This window comes from Cyprinodon tularosa, unplaced genomic scaffold (genome assembly GCF_016077235.1).
Source record: "Cyprinodon tularosa strain WSP-4 unplaced genomic scaffold, ASM1607723v1 ctg153, whole genome shotgun sequence".
NCBI lineage: Eukaryota > Metazoa > Chordata > Actinopteri > Cyprinodontiformes > Cyprinodontidae > Cyprinodon > Cyprinodon tularosa.
In genome coordinates, this window is record NW_024038364.1 from 1,367,006 (window position 1) to 1,387,696 (window position 20,691).

General features: G+C 38.9%; 2 protein-coding genes across 3 annotated transcripts in view; both read right to left on the reverse strand.

Annotated features, from left to right (window-relative positions):
- tmem65 (transmembrane protein 65) overlaps window positions 1-7,662 on the reverse strand; it is a 47,624-nt gene extending 39,962 nt beyond the window's left edge. For both annotated transcript variants that reach the window (XR_005280314.1, XM_038279785.1), the window contains exon 1: window positions 7,023-7,662. Coding sequence is in view for 1 of the 2 variants with exons in the window: in XM_038279785.1 (XP_038135713.1) it covers window positions 7,023-7,317 (295 nt within the window). In the remaining variant the exon portion in view is untranslated. The remainder of the gene's footprint in view (window positions 1-7,022) is intronic.
- A 1,257-nt stretch (window positions 7,663-8,919) lies between these two features.
- On the reverse strand, window positions 8,920-18,862 carry rnf139 (ring finger protein 139). Its single transcript, XM_038279786.1, has 6 exons — window positions 18,298-18,862; window positions 15,955-16,610; window positions 15,659-15,806; window positions 15,448-15,554; window positions 12,542-12,793; window positions 8,920-11,164 (listed from the first exon to the last, which is right to left on the reverse strand). The coding sequence occupies exons 1-6, from the start codon at window positions 18,458-18,460 to the stop codon at window positions 10,394-10,396; spliced, it is 2,097 nt and encodes a 698-aa protein (XP_038135714.1). The 5' UTR covers window positions 18,461-18,862; the 3' UTR covers window positions 8,920-10,393.
- Window positions 18,863-20,691: the final 1,829 nt, after the last annotated feature.

Below are 20,691 nucleotides of genomic sequence, written 5' to 3' on the forward strand. Positions count from 1 at the left end.
GGATGTGAAAATTTAAATAGCTTGAAGGAGTTGCCTCATTTATGCTCACATAATCCTCTTGCTGCAGCCAGGTTTCTGTAAGGCAAAACAAGTCAATGTGATTATCACAAATCAAGTCATTAACTAGTAGACTTTTAGAGGAAAGCGATCTTATGTTAAACAGACCGCATTTAATTGTTTTAACTTTTTCCCCAATTTGAGTTATTTTGATTTTAATTAGATTATCATGATTTACTCCTTTGGGAATCTTTGCTAATTTATTAGATTTTGGTCGTGGGCAAGACACTGTCTGGATGGAGTAAAGAGTGGGTAACAGTAGAGAAGCTGCAGAGATGTGTGTTAAACTACAACTCTGCTTCCTGGTCTGCACCCTGGGTGGTCAGGGTTTTGGAGGACTAATAAATGTGGCCAGATTCCTAGAAAGAAGAGCTGCACCATCCAAAGTGGGATGGATGCCGTCTCTCCGAATCAGACCAGGCTTTCCCCAAAAGGATTGCCAATTATTAATGTAGCCCACGTTGTTTTCAGGGCACCACCTAGACAACCAGCGGTTGAATGACGACATGCGGCTAAACATGTCATCACTGGTCAGATCAGGGAGGGGACCAGAGAAAATTACGGAGTCCGACATTTTTTTGGCAAACTTACACACCGAAGCAACACTAATTTTAGTGACCTCCGATCGGCGTAACCGGGTGTCATTACCACCAGCGTGAATAACAATCTTACTGTATTTAACCTTATCCTTAGCCAGTAGTTTCAGGTAGGATTTGATGTCGCCCGTTCTGGCCCCCGGCAAACATTTGACTATGGTCCCTGGTGTCTCTAATGCCACGTTTCTGACTATGGAGCTGCCAATCACCAGAGTGGGCTTCTCAGTGGGTGTGTCACTGAGTGGGGAAAACCGGTTAGAAACGTGAACGGGTTGGTGGTGACCAGTGGGCAGAGATCCACGACTACGCTTTCTGCGTACAGTTACCCAATCGCCTGGCTGCTCAGGCACTTTTGGAGGACAGCTACGTGGGGGGCCTACTTCAACAGCCTGAAGCCTGGATTCTAACTCTGACACCCTCGCCTCCAAAGCTACAAAAATACTACACTTATTACACATCCCATTATCACTAAAGGAGGCAGAGGAATAACTGAACATCTGACACAGAGAGCAGGAGAGAGGAGAGGAAGAAGGAAGAGTTGGAAAAGAGTCAAGGGAGGGAGAGAGAGAAGCCATAGCAATGCTAAGCTAGCGCTAGCCTAGGCTAGCTACTCCTTGCTATCAGAAATAAAACCGTGTGAAACTGACAAGTGCTCAGTAGAAAAGTGCAGCAGAAGGTGCTATGTTTTAAAGTAGTCAGTTAGAGTTACTTAGATACAGAGATATCACAGAGAAAATAACTTAACTTCAGATGGAGATCCTCTGAACAGCTGCACACTCAGTTAATCCAAACAGGAAGTGAACAGGTCCAAACAGGAAGCAGGAAGCCCCTCATTAGTCCCCTCTGTTCAGTCTCCAATATATACTCTCCCTGTGCAGTTCCTCAGTCCTTTTTTCTCATCTTTTCCTGGCTCTTCATACACGTCTTTCCATGATGTCTTCAAGGTTCTGTTTTTTTCTGTACTTATTATGTTGGATTTTTGGATTCCTGCCTCAGTTGCCCGTGAGTACTCCATTAAAACTACAAGAACTCACCTCTGCCTCCTCATCTCTGCATTTTGGTCCTCAAAATCTCAACCAAACCCTGACAGGATCTGAATTTTCCTTTACAATCTCATTTGTCTTTTCTGATTCTGACCAACAGTTCAAACACCTTCGTGTAGAAACTGCTGTAGTTAAATGATTAAATGAAACAACCTTTGAAGATAAAAGAGAAAGTTTTACAGCTTCTTTGTGGGAGGCAATAAGTGAAGGAATTATAGGTTCAGAATCCGAGTTCAGCTTTAAAATGTTTAGTCTGAGCCACTTTATAGTCCCCTCAGTGGTATGGTGGGCTAAATCCACGTCTTTGACAGAGAGGAGTTGAGTTTTAAAACCAGCTGTGTTGGGAAAGGGCACATAGCTTAAACACTGACAAGTCTGTGTGTGAGTGGCGGTGATCTCTGACTAAAGGAGAAGTCGAAAGGACACACACCCTCCGAGCCTGTGAAATGGAAGGCCATAATAATTTTAACAGTTTCTTCTCAGAGGAGATTAGCTACTGTTTTTGAGTCAAACCGTCCCTAAAGGCTCCCTGCAGCCGGGCTGACATTCACTGCTTTACAAATCATAAAAGGCCAAAATACTGTGACCTTTTGTGTGAACTCTCGGAGACTCAAAAGAGCAGAGATAAATACTGCATCATTAATGCCCCAATTAAAAGGAAGTTGTTTACTTTCTTTTATTGTTATTTAAAGACACTATGTGGGAAAAAACTGACAACTGATTTAGTAAATGGCATAACCCTTAAATGGACTGTAGAGACTATAAATTCCCATTTTCTCAAACCAACATATAGCAGAAATTAAGCCAAAAACTCACAAATATACACATATGGTTAGCATTTAAAATGATAATTTAAAATGAAAAACTTTATCAGTAAATATGCTCTACTCAGAACTCAACTGGTGTAATTTTAATTTTATCTGGTTCAAAGACTGTAAAAATTCTATTATTAGGCCTTCTTTGTGAGCTGATTATTAATCAATTAAAAGAAAAAACTGATTAGCAAATTAGTCTTTAGTTGCAACCCTAACGCAACACAAGGTTCAGCCAAAAGTGGTACAATAGTGGTACAAACTCTCCTTAGAAAAACAACTGTGGCTGTGGATTAATTAACTACGGGGGGAGACTAGAGGGGCAAGGTGAGGCACTGCTCCAGCTCGCTTGAATCAAAAAGACTCCCAGTTGAAGCTGAGATCATGCTGTGCAGATTATGTCCTTTCAGTCTGGAAAGGAGATTGAGCCCTGAAAACAATAAAGCGAGAACAGAACATGAAGCTGGGTCTCAGGTAATTAAGGACGTCACTCAGACAAAGCTTGCAAATGTATTTCTTCCTCTGTTCTTTATAGTATAAAAAAAATGAAAATATATATATCCTTATAAATTGGCAGCTTTTAAAAGCGTTTGCATTGAAAAAAATGATTTTAAAAAGAGCCTTAATGAGCAGCCTGGGTGCACAGTAATAATGAGCTGTGTTATGCAAATCTAAAGAAATAAAGACAGCCAGGGTGTACAACCATATCTTTAAGGAAAATGCTTCTGTAAGGAATGCAGTTTTATAAGGAATAATTGGTGAGATGTTTGTCAGAGGATACAGCAGAAAAAAGGAAACCGAACCAACAATTTAAGCCAAAGAAAAACTGTAAACTTCATCTCAGATTCTTGTAACTTAAAGATTTGACAAATGTAAAACTGAGTCTCAGCTTTCTGGCCAACAGAGCGGATTTAACCCAAACCAAATACGCCAACATATACAGACCCGCCCAAGAAAATAAATGATTTTTGGATCCTGTTACTTCTGATTCAGAGACTGGTGGTAGTGTTTTCTACATGAGTCACTCAGTCTCGTGACCAACGGTCTTAGGACCAACAGAAACCAGCAATGACTTTACAAAATGATCTTTCTACCAACAAACCACAATATTAGAATAGAGCACAAGTTGTGACAGAATAAACAGTCAGATCATCAGGGTGAAATAAAGTGAACATGTTCATGTTCAAAAACAAGAGGTGATGAGTACCGCCCTCCGTCGCTTGTTCCTTATAAAGCAATTTAAGCAGTCAACCTTGCAGTCAAGAGCCCAATCGGGGTCGCGAGATGATGACCAAATCATTTGGGAAAAATTTAAATGTGCAATATTAATGATACTTTTGACCGGACATTAGGACGGTTAACGGTTGGTCTCAAAGAGGCATTTTATTACTTAAAACCTGTCTGCTGTCCCACTGTCTGTTGTAAATAGGCTTGACCAAAATAGGCTTCAATGCATAATCTGCACTAACACACACAAGAAACAAATGCAGATCACGACTCCTCAGAGCTGAGACTGATCTCTGCGAGGCCGTTTCTAAGCTTTCAAAAACATAGATGTTTAAAATTAAATATGGGCTGTTTTCTACTGTTTTGATGAAAGCAAAAAAAATAAATGCGGTTTTCTTATGCTGTTTTGTGTTGTTATTTTAAACGCCAAGATCAGTCTCTTTCCAAGTTTTTTCACTTCAGCCTGACAGAAATAAAAGTCAAGTCACCAAATACCAAATTTGTATTTATAATTTTTTATTACTGATATAAGATGATGGGAAGTGCCTGATAGCAGTTCCATAATATGGAAACAAATTAATTTAGCTGCAAATCTTAAACTGTGTTTATTCCTCTCTTCATCAACAACAAACCATCTGGATTCGGTGATATTTGAGCAATGTTTGCCTAAATTAAAGGAGGGGGACCATATATTTTAGCTTTCTAATAGTGTGTATGAAAGCTTTACAGTAGTGTGTTTGAGAGCTTTCTAGTAGCGTGTATGAGAGCATTCTAGTAGTGTATATGAGAGCTTTCTAATAGTGTATATGAGAGCGTTCTAATAGTGTATATGAGAGCGTTCTAATAGTGTATATGAGAGCGTTCTAATAGTGTATATGAGAGCGTTCTAATAGTGTATATGAGAGCGTTCTAATAGTGTATATGAGAGCGTTCTAATAGTGTATATGAGAGCGTTCTAATAGTGTATATGAGAGCGTTCTAATAGTGTATATGAGAGCGTTCTAATAGTGTATATGAGAGTGTTCTAGTAGTGTATATGAGAGCGTTCTAATAGTGTATATGAGAGCTTTTTAATAGTGTATATGAGAGCGTTCTAATAGTGTATATGAGAGCGTTCTAATAGTGTATATGAGAGCGTTCTAATAGTGTATATGAGAGCTTTCTAATAGTGTATATGAGAGTGTTCTAGTAGTGTATATGAGAGCGTTCTAGTAGTGTATATGAGAGCTTTTTAATAGTGTATATGAAAGCTTTCTAGTAGTGTGTATGAAAGGCAAACCTTTTCACCAGTTTATATGAACAGTTCTCACTACTTTGTATGAGAGCTTTTGAGTAGATTATATAAGAGGTAAATGTTTTCACTAGTTTATGTGAGAGCTTTTACTAGTGTTTGTGTGAGGTTTTCAGTATATTATATGGAAGACTGTAATTTAATATGTGTATATGCAAGTTAATTCTGATTTATGTCCCTGGGGGCACCTCATAAATCACAGCCAGAGGAGCGTCTGATGGAGTGTCAACCACAGCTCACACACGCTGAATCCCCCCCCCCCCTTCTGGTCGCATGCGGTAGCCGCGCAGATGCTGTGAGAGGGGTGGAGCTTGGAGGTGGGGCATGAGTGAAGCAGAGAGGGTGGGGGAGTGGCGTGAAACCTGTTTTTCTTCAAATTTTCAGTCGAAGTCTGCTCTCTTCTCAATGTTACAGACTGCAGCTTTAAACTGTTGACATGTTAAAAAAAAAAAAGATCTGCAGTTTAACTTTGACACTGAAATAAATTATTCACGATATTTCGGCTCTTCTGGTCCTAAATATCTAACCTCTTTATTTGTGGAAGCATATTCAGTAAACGATATTAAGCTGTTTACATTCATTTAATATCAATCCACTCACTGACATTCTTCTTCTGCTGGTGTTACTCCTAATTACAGTTGGCCCAGAGTGCGACATTTGCTGTTTAATACCTGATGGGTTACTGTTTTTTTTTCTGACTAAACCAACCCTGCTGCTTTTACTATTAAAGATAATGCACTGAAACGGGAGCCAGTTCCACAGTAAACCACCCTCATGTTATCACATTGACATCAGGGCTTGTTTACTTCTTCTTTTGCAGCCTCAGAGTTTATTCTTTGTCTTTGTAATGAGTTGAATTTAGGATTGTCAAAAGCATTGATACTCAAAACTGTATCCATTTACAACACTAATTTGCAATTGTATCAATTAGTACAAGTAGTGTTTAGACTTTTGGATTATTTGCAGATTGAAGTATTCCTCAAGCAACCTTTAAATACTGTTAAATTGTGTTAGAGTTGGGTTATTTATTTTAAGGATGCATAATATATCAACCATAATATCGTTATTGGCCAATATTTGTCATTTTTAAGGATATCAGTATCGGCCGAATAAGTAAAACTGGGCCGATATTAACAACCGATGTCTATTTTGATGTAGAAATTAACAGGGGGGGGTTCATGTTTCGTCATGTGACACTAGCTGGGTTTCCATTGCAAATATGTGGAGAACCATGTCAATATTCTGCTAATTTTGAAAAGGCAAATTTTTGCAGGTATTTCCATTAAATTCAAGTTCAATTCAAGATTGCATGTAAATATGTTTAACTCTCCAAAACAACACAGCAGCAGTGGATGTTATATACAAAGATATATATATATACAAATATATATATACAAAGTTATTTCACTCATGAAAAAAAAACTTCTCAGACTCTTCAGGAATGTAAAAATGTCTACTTCCAATCTTCTTTGTCTTTTTACAAGACAGTATGATCCTGTTGCAGACTTGTGTGATGTGTACATGTATATATATATATATATATTTCTATGTTTATTCAACTGACAATCTGATATTCTGATGATAAGAAAACTCCAATGGTATATTAAGTTTTTTTCATTTCAATAAATAGCTATAATTATTTGTCAATTTTATTCCCTGGTATGGAAAATCATATCGATTATCTGATATTTTTCTTGAGTATCAATCTTGAGTTTGAAATCTTAGTGTCGTGACAACCCTAGTTGAATTTCAATCAAATATTTTTTAATAAAAACTGTAGCTTTAATAAAACAGTCTAATAAGGGAGGAGAGTTTAATAACAACGCATAAAGTTTGCATCCTTCAGTGTCACAAAGCATAAACCGCAGCTTTTAATGTGAGTCAGATGGGAGTGGTATAACTCCTGGCGCTATTCCAGGTAATAATCGGTGCCCTCCCATTAAATCTCAGTGTGTAATGGAGCTGCCACCTTTAACCCGGGCTGCTCGGTTCTTACCTTGAGCGATGGCTTTGGACTCGAAGATCTGCAGCTCCTTCAGTAAGCACGTCCTCTCACTCGGGTGTAGGCGATAAATGAACTCTTTGGCCCTGGTGGGACAGTTGAGCGTCTCCCTCGGTTCGTTTCTCCCATGTGTTCCCATCCAGCAGCTCGGTACATGTCGCGCTGTCCCCGGGAGTCCCAGCGCTTCCACCGCCGCCGCTGGAGACTTCTTCAACCCCGACGGTAACTTCTGTACCGCCGGCCAGAGAGCCTTCCGTAGGCAAACCTTAAACATGGACCCTGTAAACATAACTAAGTCGGTCTATAAAAGCAATTTCATTGGAGGGTTTTTCGAACGGTGGGGCACGAAGGCGACTCTCCGCTCCACGAACGACTGCCGCTGGGGCTTAATAAAGTTGCTTGTCGGTCGCTCCTACTAGCCTCATTCGACGTCAACTAAAGAATGAATCGACGACTTTTGAAAGATGTAAAAGCAGAACTACACGTTAGGAAGACGGACATGGTCTCTCTTGACGCTTTCCCTCGCCCTAACCTCATGATCTCTAAGGATTCAGAGCTCCGGAGTTTGACACATGAATGAAGTTGAAGCAGCAACAGAAGAACTGGAAGTACAGGAGAGTCAAGTTAGGAGGATCACCGGAAGCTGCTGATCCGGACTTTCAAAATAAAGTTATACTTCCGCTCAAACCTTTCATAGTATGGTTATTTAAATAGTGTTATTAGTTCAGCTCTATAGATAATTAAAACACACACACAGGGGCGGAGCTGCAGATTAGGAATGGACCCCCAAGAAAAGAAGAGTCCCCATTGAAATAATTAACATGTCACCCTATCCACAGTGTTTTACCGAAATGGTAAATGACTGCAATGCAAGATGTTTAATTTATACGGAAGAGGATTAGGGCCAAAGAATTAACTTATTTTTAATTTTATTTCTGTTTAATATGGGGAAAAAGTCAGCATTCTGAGAAAAAAAGTCAAAATTCTGAGATTAAAGTCAAAATTCTGAGAAAAGTCAGAATTCTGAGAAAAAAAATGAGAATTCTGAGATTAAAGTCAGAATTCTGAGAAAAAAAGTCAACATTTTTAGATTAAAGTCAAAATTTTAAGAAAAGTCAGAATTCTAATTTTAAAAAAGTCAGAATTCTGAGAAAAGTCAGAATTCTGAAGAAAAAAAAAGAATTCTGAGAAAAAAGTATTTTTTCCAATATTAAACTGAAATAAAATGTAAAAATCAGTTAACTTCTTTGATTTTTTTCAGTGGCCTGGATGAAAGACCACTGCTAGCCATTTATTGGCCCCCACATGAGGTATGAACACAGACGTATGCGCATGTGTCAGTGCTCTTGCCTTTTACAACCGTTTAAAGGAGGATAGAGTGACTAGTCTAATTATAGAAATATATATGGGAAAAAACAATGACGCAATGACGCCACTATATTTGTCAAATATGTATGTGATTATTGGGTGTTTGCGACAGTTTTATAGTTAAATCTATCATAGAGCTACATTTATCCCTAATGGCTTTGAAAGCCCAGTTTTCTGTAAGGTAAATCTTGCATGTACTGATAACTGACCAAATTCACATGTAGTTTAAACCCTAGCGGATTGGATATCAGTTCAGACGGCAGCAGCCTCTATAGGTCTGGGTTGAGTTGCAACAATTGACTTTCTGCATTAAAATTAAAAAAGGGAAAAAATAACTTTCTTTAATGAACTCTAAAATGTTTTTGACTATAAACAGGCAGATGTAAGTTTATTGGATAAACGTTTGGTATGTTAAATCCAAACTTTCTCAGAGTAAAATGCAAAAAATGTCTTCGATCTCCCTTTTTTTTTCAAACTGCATCATCAAAGACAGACTACATTGAAATAAATACAGTGTTCAAAATGAAATATCAAATACATTTTTATTTACACAGTCTTTTCAAAACAAAAGGCAAACCGAAAAGCCTTTCAAAAAGCTTTGATTTTAAACGAATAATCAAAATGCTTCATATATGAATCACCTTTCATTGCATTCCCCAGACTTGATCAGGTCCCATGTAGCAGGATTCGAGTTATATTCGGAGGTTTAAGACCCAGGACATGAGACAATAAGCTTTCCGCTTTAGCCATATTGCACAAGGGACACATTGAGAAGTGATGCTACTTAGAAACAAGTGTTTCAAGACTGATAGAGCCATCTGGAGAAAAAAAAATATTTTACCTGATATATATATATTTAAAAAATACTTTTTCCCTTTCAAGTAATTCAAAAAGTTCAGTTGGCAATTTTACCATACCTATGATTTTTAATTTGTAGAACCAGTAGTCTTTCCTCACCTGAAACAAGCATTTAACCAAATTGAACAACTGCAGAAAAATGTGTAAATATTAACAAATCACCTGAAACCTCTCATATTAAAATGTGAACAGGTTTCATTATATGTACGACAACGTACACAGTAAGCGAGGTCACAGAAGAGACCAGTAGTTAGCAATGGGAGGTATATCAGGGACGACAGTAGTAAATTATTCTTTAATTAATCAGACACGCCTCAGTTTTCCCATCAGTGCGAGCCCTCGCACTGGGCCGTCTCACAAGGCTTTCACTTGCATGAATAAATAAAAAGGCCAAAAATACTGAGTTTAACCATAATCTGAGCTGATCTTGATATAAATGTTGGACTATGAGGAGAGAAGAGATGTGGTTAGAAGTTTCTGTAGCTCTAAATAAAAAAAAAAAAAAAACACTTAGCATGTTAAATCAGATACTTTTGATTGAAAACCAAATATTTTTGGCAAAGCGGAAAACAGCAGGGTTATCAATGATTCAGATTGATAAATAAGATGACAAAAAAAGGATCGAAAAACTAATAAACTTAAGAATTGAATGTGATTAGTCATTAAAAAAAATTGCACATTTATACCATCCAGCATTTTCTGCAAATTACAAGGAAGCATGATCGACATTTTTATGAAACGTTAAACGTCGGCATAGAGACGTCATCATAACACCGTTTTCATGGAGGCCTTTAAAGATGAATTTTGATAACTAAGCCAGGATGATGAGAAATTCCCTTCAAGAAAAGCTATGCCATCATGGGAAACTTTGTTTTTAAATAACTTTTTGTTCAATTTAAATAAAATATTGTGGATCTTTTTGGTCTACATCTTGCACACACATCCACTCGACACACACACAGAATGAGAGCAGCTATTATTCTTTCCACAAGCCCTTAGAGAGTAAAACTCAAAAAGAAACTAAGGAGAATCAGACTGAGATCCCTGACATTTTTCCGAGAACAAATTAAGTGTTTTTAGTAGTTCTTTTTAACTTAAATATAATAAAGATATATCTGTGTCATTTTCTATAGATCCTCTCAGTCGTCTGTAGAGTCTGTGTCGTCGTTCATATATTCTTCTTCTACAGGCGTGCGAGTCCCCCACTCGTCTTCGTCATACTCTATGCTGTCATTGTCCTCTACCAGGTCGTCGAGCCGGGGCGGCTCTCCCGCAGCGTGCGCACCGCCTGCCGCTCCGTTTGGCAGCAGATCTGCAACCGGTTGTCCCTGCTGGTTGTCAGGCTGCGCTGGTGGGCCGGCGGCAGCGGCGTCCTGCGGCGCTGCGTAGCCCCCGTTGTTGTTGGAGAAGGCGGCTCTGTCTCGGCCGTCTTCCTCGATGTAAACCCGCTGGTGGCACATTGGGCACGTGTCCTGGATGTACAGCCACTTCCTCAGGCACAGCGCATGGAAGTAGTGGTGGCATGGCGTGAGGCGCGCCGAGTTGGCGAAGTCCTGGTAACAGATGGCGCACACGTCTTCGATGTCCCTCAGCTGGTCCCCTCGGACCTCCGGGAGGGAGTTGATCTTCTTAACCGCGGTGCGGCGGTTGATGAAGGTCTTCCAACCGTTCTTGGCCTGAAGGTAGATGTTGAAATAGGCGTGCAGGCACATCATGCAGGCTCGGATCTTGCTGCCCGACTCAAACATCATGGTGTAGGCGCCGTTTCCGAACATGATGACCCCGAAAAGGAACTCTATGATGTTTCCGGAGGAGCGCACATAGTAGACATAATCGTCCAGCTTCTCCCAGAGGACGTTGGAGAATCCGTCCACCATGAAGAGTCCGTAGACGGTCAGGGACACCACGACCTGAAACGAAAAGAGGAGAAGTGTCAGATCTGACAGCATCGATGGTTCTTGCAGCACAGGAGCAAAAAGGCTCAGCTGATGAACCTTTACAGCAGCTCCACAGCTTTAAGGACACAGAATTACACAGACTCCAGGAGCTTCGGGTAAACAGTCCCATTTTAAGCTTGGCCATGTGTTAAAACTGCCTCAAACTTCTCGACAGCTCTAAAGGGGTGGTTATGCTCCCGCAGCAGTGAGTCGCAGTGAAATTGTCGCCTTATAACACAGATATATTTTTTTTTATTTAAGCCCAATATTGAAGCGTGGTCTGCACTATGTTACACAACGCCAGAGGGACAATCACAAACTAGCTGTGGGTCTAGATACGGCCGAGGCGGTGCACTGGGAAAATGATCAAGAAATAAGTAAATATTTCTTAAATTAAGTGTATTTACCTTTAATTCTAGTAGGTAAATAAGGTAGTTTGTCAATGGAATGAATAGTTTCACTCTGAAAATAAGTTAGATAAAATGCACTTGATATAAGACAACGCAATTGTGTTTTTTTATTTTAAATGTAAATCGTCTTGTTGCAATGGCAAAATGTCTCTTCTACCTCATCAATACAAGAACAAATGAACTCATTTGAAGAAAAAAATTACATATAGATTTAAATTTTTTCTAGTGTGAGAAAGTTGAAAAACGCAAGGATTAAGTTTGTGCAACAATGAAGGGACATGAAGGCAAAAAAAAGAGCAGGGATCCAGGTGGAAAAAGGGTCCCAGCGTTCTCACGCTCTCGCTCTTCAAGCTGGTCCATCTTCACGGGTCGTTTTCCACAATGGCGGTCATACAAACAAAACAAGCCGGTAAGGCACCAAACAGGAAATACGCATAATGTAGAACGGACGCAAATTTGACCAATCAGATGTCTCCTGTTTGCGGTCACCTACAATTTTGGAGAGGTGCAGCAGAGTGTCTGCAGAAGGGGCGGGGCATGTCTGCGTTAACTGTGACACACACAGATAACCTGGTGTCTGAGCATAAACCAGCCTTAATGCAGATCAATCTTTCTTGGTCTCTGTAAATGATTTTCACCAACGTAAACAAACTTTGAAGCTGAACTTAAACTGAGGTTATTAAACATAGAGGGAATTTGTATGAATCTGTTTATTTTTTGCCGTTTTTGTAAAAAAAATTAAAATAAAATACCCTTCATGTATACAGTACATCCCAATGTAATGCCCCATTGATTTTATTATTCAATTAAATCCCCATAAAAATGAATTTTGTAGCAGCAATGTGGCACAAAGTTCAAAGTGCATTAAGAACTTTATAGATACTGTAAAATAATCATACATCATTTCAAGTAGAAGCGACGCTAAAAGTCTGAAACTCACCTTGAGACAGAGCTCTACACAAAAGGCCGTGACAGCGAAGAGCCAGGTGTTGAAGGCGTAGTGATGCCAGAGGGCGAAGCTGAGCACCACGGGGAGCACGAAGAGGGCCACCGACACCAGCAGCACGGGGAAATGGCGGCGAAAGGAGGAGACGTGGGATGCGCTGAGAGACATCAGGACGGGGTCGGTCATGCCGTGGATAAAGTGCAGGATGGCCGTCAGTAGAAGGCACATGTTTCGGCTCAGGCGGACCTTTGTTAGAAAGAGACAGACATTCTCTCACCAACACATACGTTTTTTATCTTACAGAGGAACAGTCCAAAGGCCACTTGTAAAGTCTACAATTTAAGAATCGCGACAAAACAGTGGCGCCAGACCTTCATTCAATGACATGAATAATTTAGACTTTAAATATCAGACCCTTGGGTGAGAGAAACAACTTCCTCCTCAACGGCTCTGAAGGACCAGCTGCTGATTTTGGTTCAGATGAAGCCATGCTATATTAAACATGGCGCCTCCTGAACTACACAAATTCATCTTTATTACTTTTGACAATGTATAAGTGCTTATTTCTTTGCTGTGAACAGTTGGAGTTCTGATATTTCCTACATCATTAAGCCTTTATACTGCCTTTTTTTAAAGCAATATATCAGTCCAACTCATTTCAGTTAAAGGAATCTGATCAAGTCATTTCCCTTTTTTCAAACAGAAAACAAAATCCCATCCAATGACATAAAGTCTGTATAAAGCATTTTATAATAGAAGAGGGTAAAATTGATTGTTCATTTGATGTCAAGTGGTAAAAATATATCTGATTGCATTGTTTAAATTTACTATGATTTCAACCAAAAACAAACAGCTACCTGAGGGCCAGGCCACACAGCAGGATAACATTTAGAGCAGGGTTAGGTTGTACAACAATCTTTACAACAAGCTTTATTCTCATCTAACATCTCCATTCAATCCATTATTTAAAACTGGAACACTTACAGCACAACTGCAACCTATTAAGATATGATTGTCCACCTAAACCAAGGAAGCAGGTTAGGAGAAAGATTTCAGAGAAGCAGCCAAGAGGCCTTCAGGAACTCTGCGGCTGAAGGAAACAATCTTTAGGAAGAAAAGCAAATATATTGCGTACTCAAATAATCCTTTATAGGGCTCTCAGTGAAATCATTTGAAAATCAAAATTTCAAGCCAATAGTGTTATTAGAATCCAAGACACATCTTATGTGTAACCTTTAAAAAAATATGAATATTTTGATAGCAAAAATGTATGTCAATGTAATAAGAATAAAAGCCAACTTGCCTGAATATATTAAGAACAATAACAACATTTCTTCTATAAGAAATTCATGAAACACTCAGTGAAAGAAACACTCAACATAACATAACCTTTAAGGCATTAATTAATAATAACTCCATTTGTATACAAGTGATCAAAAATGTTAACCTGCCCTATAAAGGGATAACCTGGACTTTACGGAAGAGAGCGGGTGAAAGACAACCTTTGTTGAACGAAACTACAAGTCTTGTTTCCACTTTTATCTGGGAAAAGAATGATATGTAAAGAGAAAGAACTTAAACCTGTTGGCCTGGGAACAAAACAATGAGTCTGGCAGGAGGCTAATACTACAAACAAACACCATCACATCGCAGCACTATGCTTGAGTCATCTTTTTTTTCTGCAGCAGAGACACCACAGTCTGCCAGAGTTAATAGAGGGCGGATGAATCTTAGCAAGGCTGTTAGAGGCTGAAGAAGACTTGACCTGATAGGGGCTTCTCCTTACAAGAGCTGAAAGGGTTGTCAAATATACCGAAGCTCCATAAAGTATATAAACACTCAAACACTATGTGAAACGGTACTGATACTAAAATCCAGCATTGTTTGCATATGTTTGCTGGGATTATATTTCACATTTATGGATTATTTGCGCATCAAAAGAACAATAACTCAAACAATTCTAAATATTATCAAAGTGGATTATATTTAGAATTTTTAGTTTGTATTGATTTATACACTTATTCAACCAGCATCTGTGTTCCTGTTGAGAAAGGATTTACCATGTTCAGATTTAAAAAGGTCATTTTTTTTCATGTTGATAAAGATATTTTTTGTCCTTATTTATCTTTTATTTAAGACCTCATGTTATCAAGTATTGAATATTTTCCACATCGAGTCAGAAAGTTTAATATAGCGATCGCTCCAAGATTGAAATATTTTAGATGTGTGTTAAAAGGACCAGTTCAAGTACAGATTTAAATCTGTGTCCAGCCTTAATCTGAGGAGGACATCTCGCTCTCTGCACAATCTGACTGATCTTGAGCTACTTTGCTATTCTTTAAGGCGTGTGCTAAGCTAGTAGAGACATACTGCCAAAAGATTTGCACTATAAAGCACTTAGAATATAAACAAAATTAATAATTTAAAAAAGTATTATTTATATTTCATTTTAAAATAAATGCACCACCTTATTTTAGCCTGACATATAAAACATTTAAGGTTTGGGTTGTACCCTGGCAAAATATTGGAAAAGTTCCTCTAAAAGGCCCTGTTAATAAAAAGTTATTTAACTTAACTGAATATCAGGACAGTCAGCTAGCTGTGTCCATTTTTTGGAGAAGTGACCTTAACTGTTAAGACAACGATGGTGAAAGGTTGGGAGTCCAGCCCAAACCGACTGGGTTCAGGATGAATAGCCTGTGTTTAAGACCCTTGTTTTACAGCTACACCACACCCTATGTGCAGGATTCAAATAAAACTAACGTCTGAGTGTACCGTTACCATGCCAATGTTTTAAGAAAAAAAATTGTTAATAATTTAGGAATGCTTTTTACATGCTGCACTAATGCTGAAATAAATATGCAAAAAAAGCACTGTTCATGACTGCTGCAGGGACGTACCAAACGTTCCTCTGGATCCAGGCTGCTGAGGCCAGTCTGCAGAGCCAAAATAAAGAACAAAACAGGAGCCACGAAGCCAAGCCGCTTGTCCTCTTCCTCAGTGGAACCTGGACATTCAAAAAAAGAGATAAGACTCAGATCCAGGAACCTCCCACACAATGGTTCATCCTGTAGATCACATACGTTTGAATTCACAGGGAGAACACATTACCTATGAAAGCTAGGATGCTGAGCCCGAGGTAGTGTGCCATGGAAGAGATGACTGCGCTCATGCCCAGCACAGTCAGGGTGGAATCGCATCCAGAAATGATCAGGTTGCTTGTCAGATCCCAGAAAACATCCCAGCTGAACAGGTAACCCTGAAAACATTAGATACACAAAAAGTAAGAAATTTTTCCAGGAAAATGCACAGAAAATTCTGTAATGAAGATTTTTATACAGTCGTAAAGATTAGGATTTTTTCTTCCAATCATTCCATTCTTTATAGTTCTGAACGGTGCTCCTTACCTGTGAATCAGCGCTCCCATCCGCTGCCCCACCAGCTGCATCACCACTCTCCTTCCTCACCGCTCGCACAACATAAACCAGTATGAGCGCCTGGGCGGTGACCCGGGTCAGCCAGAATACTCGCAGGACATCGGGGAACCTGATTCTTTTCCATGTGTCCTCCAGCAGCAGCCGGAGCCCGTAGATCCTGTACATGTGCCGCACCAGCAGGTAGACGTACCGACACGAGTAGTAGAACGATTTGAGCCTCATGGCTAGGCAGACGGCCGTGTTGAGAGCGAGCGCCAGGCCCGAGACAACCGCCGTCATATGCCTGACATCGGCAGGAAGCTCTATCATCATCCCCCACAGAGGAATCATGATGTCCAACACCACCAGCGCCGCAAACACTGACTGAAGATTGAGCAGGAATACGTATGCGATGCCGAAGATCAGCTGGACGGCGGCCATGCCGAGCCACAGCGTCGTCCCATTTCGAGGCAGCAATCTGAACCCCAGAGCTGCTTTGTAGTACGCACTGTAGAAGTCTATGTGTGAGGTGGTGTAGTAGTTTATGAGGACTGCTGCCAAGCCAAGAAGGACAGCCAGGAAGAGGGTGTAGAATTTGAACAAGGCTTTCTGGGAAAGCAGCAGCACCACAGTGGAGATGAGGACACCTGAAAGAGAGAGCGTACCACAGGCCCCGTGAGCAATGATGATGGACAGGTTTACTGAAAAAATACCAATTTGTCAGGAAACACAGCGTTATGCATGTTAATCTGTAGCACTTTTGCATTCATGTGCACAATTTGGAAGTAAATAAACCAAAATACTAGACATGGATATTGCTGTTTAGACACAATCTTTTCATTAAAGGTGAGACGAGAGGTTGAGGAAAACAAGTTTGTCTCCAATTGTCAGAAACATACTTCCTAAAATCCTACAGCTGCGATCGCAGTGAAAAGTTGTTATAAGAGGCACTTAAATAGGAGGAACCATTTATCTTTAAAGCTTAAATTAAGCACTGCTTTGTATCAATCAGTCACATGAAACCAAAATAAATATTTGGTGGTAATATGGAACAAAAAGATTCAATAGTTTAACCCTTTATAGGGCACTCAATGAAAACCTTTGAAAATCCAAATTTCCAGCCAATAGTGTTATTGGAATCCAGGACAAGACCTTATTACCTTTCTAACATAAAAAAATATGGATATCTTGATGGCAAAAATGTATGTCAATCTAATAACAAGAAACGCCAACTTGACCGAATATATTAAGAAAAATAACAAAATGGCTTCTATAAGAAATTCATGAAAAAAACTCAAAGTGAAATAAACACATTTTATTTAGTCCAACATAACCTTAGAGGCATTAATGTTGATACTGGAACTTACATTTTTTTAGTTTATACACCTAAATATAATTGTTAACTAGGCTTATTAACTTTTTAACCCTACTTTTTAACTTTTCAGTTAACTTTTTACCTTGTCTTTCTTGACTTGTTAACTTTTTTCAACTTTTACAGTTGGTAATAAATCATTCAAGGGCTCATCTACCTGGTCAAATGCCAAAATAAGACATACAGCCATGTAGCAGTATCTTTCCTGAATGGCTGGATATAAATCTTGTGCTTGTAGACCTCACTGAGGGAGGGGGGGGACTCCATTTGTGAGGGGTTTGCAAGTGATCAAAAATGGTAACCTATCCTATAAAGGATTAAGCACTATAAACCTGTTTTTAGCCTAATAGATGGCCACCTTTCAATAGAACTGAACTCAAGTCTTGTTTTGACAAGAAGACAAGAATTAACAAGAAGTTTTTACTGTAGCCCTGAACAGTTCAAAGGTCTCCACGCTGTAGTTATGTAATCTGTCTGTTTACTCCACAAAGATTAGGCTGTAAAAGCTACACTAAAAATGTCTACTGATTGTAGACTATGTAACCCCCACCAAAAAAAAATAAAAATTAAACCACTAGTCAACAAAGGCTAGGGTTTCTTTTTGAAGTGACTTTTTGGACAGGCATTGTCATGGGAAGCTGTCAGAATGTTCCCCACAGAACGGCGAGACTAAAACTGACACTACACCTGTGATTTTACATTTTATGCTAGTAGTTAGTGAGCAAAAGTGAGTTAATGACGGAGCCCGGCAAATAAAAAAAATGTAATTTTACTTAAGCAGTTTATCAAACAGATTTGCACCCAGTAAGTGCTCCTGCTGCTAGTTAAGACGGCTTTATTCTGTCTGACAGGTGCCGCTGGACCGCAGCTCCGGCTAAGCTAGCTTAAGTGTTAGCGCTAGCTGCTAGCACTGACGTTTGGCTCTCTGTCGGCAGCTTTCCTCTTAAAAAAATAAGGCTTACCCATGACTCTGACCAGGACCTTTCCAGTGAACCCGGCCCATCCCGAACCTTGGTCGTAGTAAGAGTTAAAAATGGCGTCGATAATGAAAATACAGGGAACTCTTAGAGCCACATCCAGCAAAGCTAAGGCCTGCTGGCCTAACCGGGCTTGGGTGGACGCCATACGGCTACAGCGTTGGCGTTGTAGTCCCGGTCAGCTCCGGTGTTCCATGTAATACCAAGCGGTGTAAAAGTTCTCCAAACAGACGCCCCTGTCGTTTCCAGATTTGTTAGGTATTACATCTGCTCGGGAGATGGCAAGTTGCTGGGGCTCGCCATGTTAGCCTGCTCCAACCTCCTGTTGCTTCTCTTGTTTCTGTAAAATAATGAAATCCCAGTTTTCTCCCAGTAGGCAGTCTTTAGATGTCAGGCTGTTCCAGTAGATCCTGAGTTTGGTCGTTTAAACAAAATCGCGGAGTTATCAATGAAAACGCGGTTTCTTTCTGTTTAAGTCTGAGAACTAGAACCACTGAAATTGTTTGCTTATTCAGGCGTAATAACGCTACGTAGAGTATCTGCGTCTGTGGGTGTGGCAACTGACGTAACAAGTTTCACATAACTCTTCTTATGGCAGGCTGTTTTGACATAACCAGAAGCGCTGTCCTCTCTAGAGTTACATTTGATGATCTCCAAAATAAGATTATTCCTAGAAATGTACATATAGATATCCTAAATTAAAATTTTCTTAGCAAAAAATATATTTCAGGCTGCTAAAAATATAATTGTACTAATAAGAATAAACTTTCCAATACCTAAAAAAATTTAAGTGGCCCTTTTGACATTTTAAATAGGAAGAATGTTTATTATAGATAGGAAGAATGTTATTTTAGATATCTGGAAGTAAAAGCCCAATACACATGAATGGGAAATGTGATGTAATTTGCACTAGTAAGAATTACATTTCAGCTATCTGAAATGTATAGTTTAGATAGGAAGAATGTTATTTTAGATATCTGAAGTGTTCCTTTTGACTAGAAAGAAATGCATTTGAGACATCTAAAATATATATTCAGTCAAGCTAATAAATGTCAAAACAAGTTCCATACCTACTCGTCTTTCACCTTAATTTCAAAATGATCCCTCGAAAAATACAAAAGTGTAACACATTTTAAATTTCAAGTCATGTGAATATAAGGTATTTACTGTAAGATGTCTTCAGATGTCAAACTCAGTTTAGTTAGTTTTTTTTTCAAAGGAGTTGTGGTCCCACTATTTGATGAAGGCTGAGGACAGAGCTGGCCTTTTCTATTAGCTTGTTTTGATCATAACCGAGAGCAACATTTAAGAAAAACTTTCAGATTTTAATATGGACTCAATTGAAACAGAACAGGAGTAGAACGTCTGTAGGTTCGTAAGGGTTTGTTGCCCTCCAGGGCTGATATAGACCCACTGTGAAAGCAGTAACTTTGCCTCTTCATGTTGCACCATTTGATCTAGAGCAGGGGTTACATGCCTCTGCTTTTTGTGGACTGTAGCCCAGTAGTCAATACAACCATCCCCCACAAACTGACATTAACTGACTGACATTAACTAAAACAAACAAGGAGGTCTGCCCTAATCTAAGCTGTAAATGTAATTTGCTGGACTAGATAACTAGGATTATTTCTGCCAAATATGTCTGTTTATTCTCTGAAGAAGACAAAGTAAAATGCAAGGAAAACATTATTTTATCTCTAATTTTTTTTTTACCTTTACCAATAGTGAAAATATACAGCTTTTAGTAAATTATCCATTAAAGCGTTTAAACTGTATGCCCATTTCTTTTTTACTTATATGTTTATTTCGAACCATTTCACATCAATGCACTATTATATTCCTGCAAAGCTATTTTAACCCTTTAAAGCCCGATCTAAGAATAAAACAAAACAGAAAATTACTTTTTTTTGGTTTGAAGTCCTTATTTGCCCTCTTAACAAAATATGTTAAAAAGAAAAAACAGAAATACATTTTTGATATTAATAATTTATTACTATGCGATAAGTCAAAATAATTTTTTGTGTAGTCTTCTGCCCTCTGTTATCAGGTATATCTGATTGTGTACAATAGGATTTTGAGCAAAGTTTTTACCATTAAATTATGCAAAAGGTGTCAGACCCAAAACATTTCAGAAGCCGTATGTATCAAATATGATACATTTGGCATTACAGGGTTAAATGGATCAATATATTTTGAATAAAGGAGCATTCAATTTGAAATGTCTAAAAGGTCGAAACTTTGTCTTCCAATTTTGGTTATCATCTCTAATCAGCATTGAATGTTGTAGGAATGAAAGCTGGGGTTAATGAGTTGGCATTTTAGGAAACTAAATTCAAAGATTTCTTCTAGAAATAACCTAATAATGCAGAGATTATAAAA

Coding starts and splice junctions, on each gene's coding strand:
- rnf139 (XM_038279786.1), bottom strand. CDS start 18,460: ATGGCGTCCACCCAAGCCCGGTTAGGCCAGCAGGCCTTAGCTTTGCTG. Junction 16,611..18,297: donor GGTCCTGGTCAGAGTCATGG/GTAAGCCTTATT, acceptor TCTCTCTTTCAG/GTGTCCTCATCTCCACTGTG. Junction 15,555..15,658: donor CAGCATCCTAGCTTTCATAG/GTAATGTGTTCT, acceptor TTGAATGTCCAG/GTTCCACTGAGGAAGAGGAC.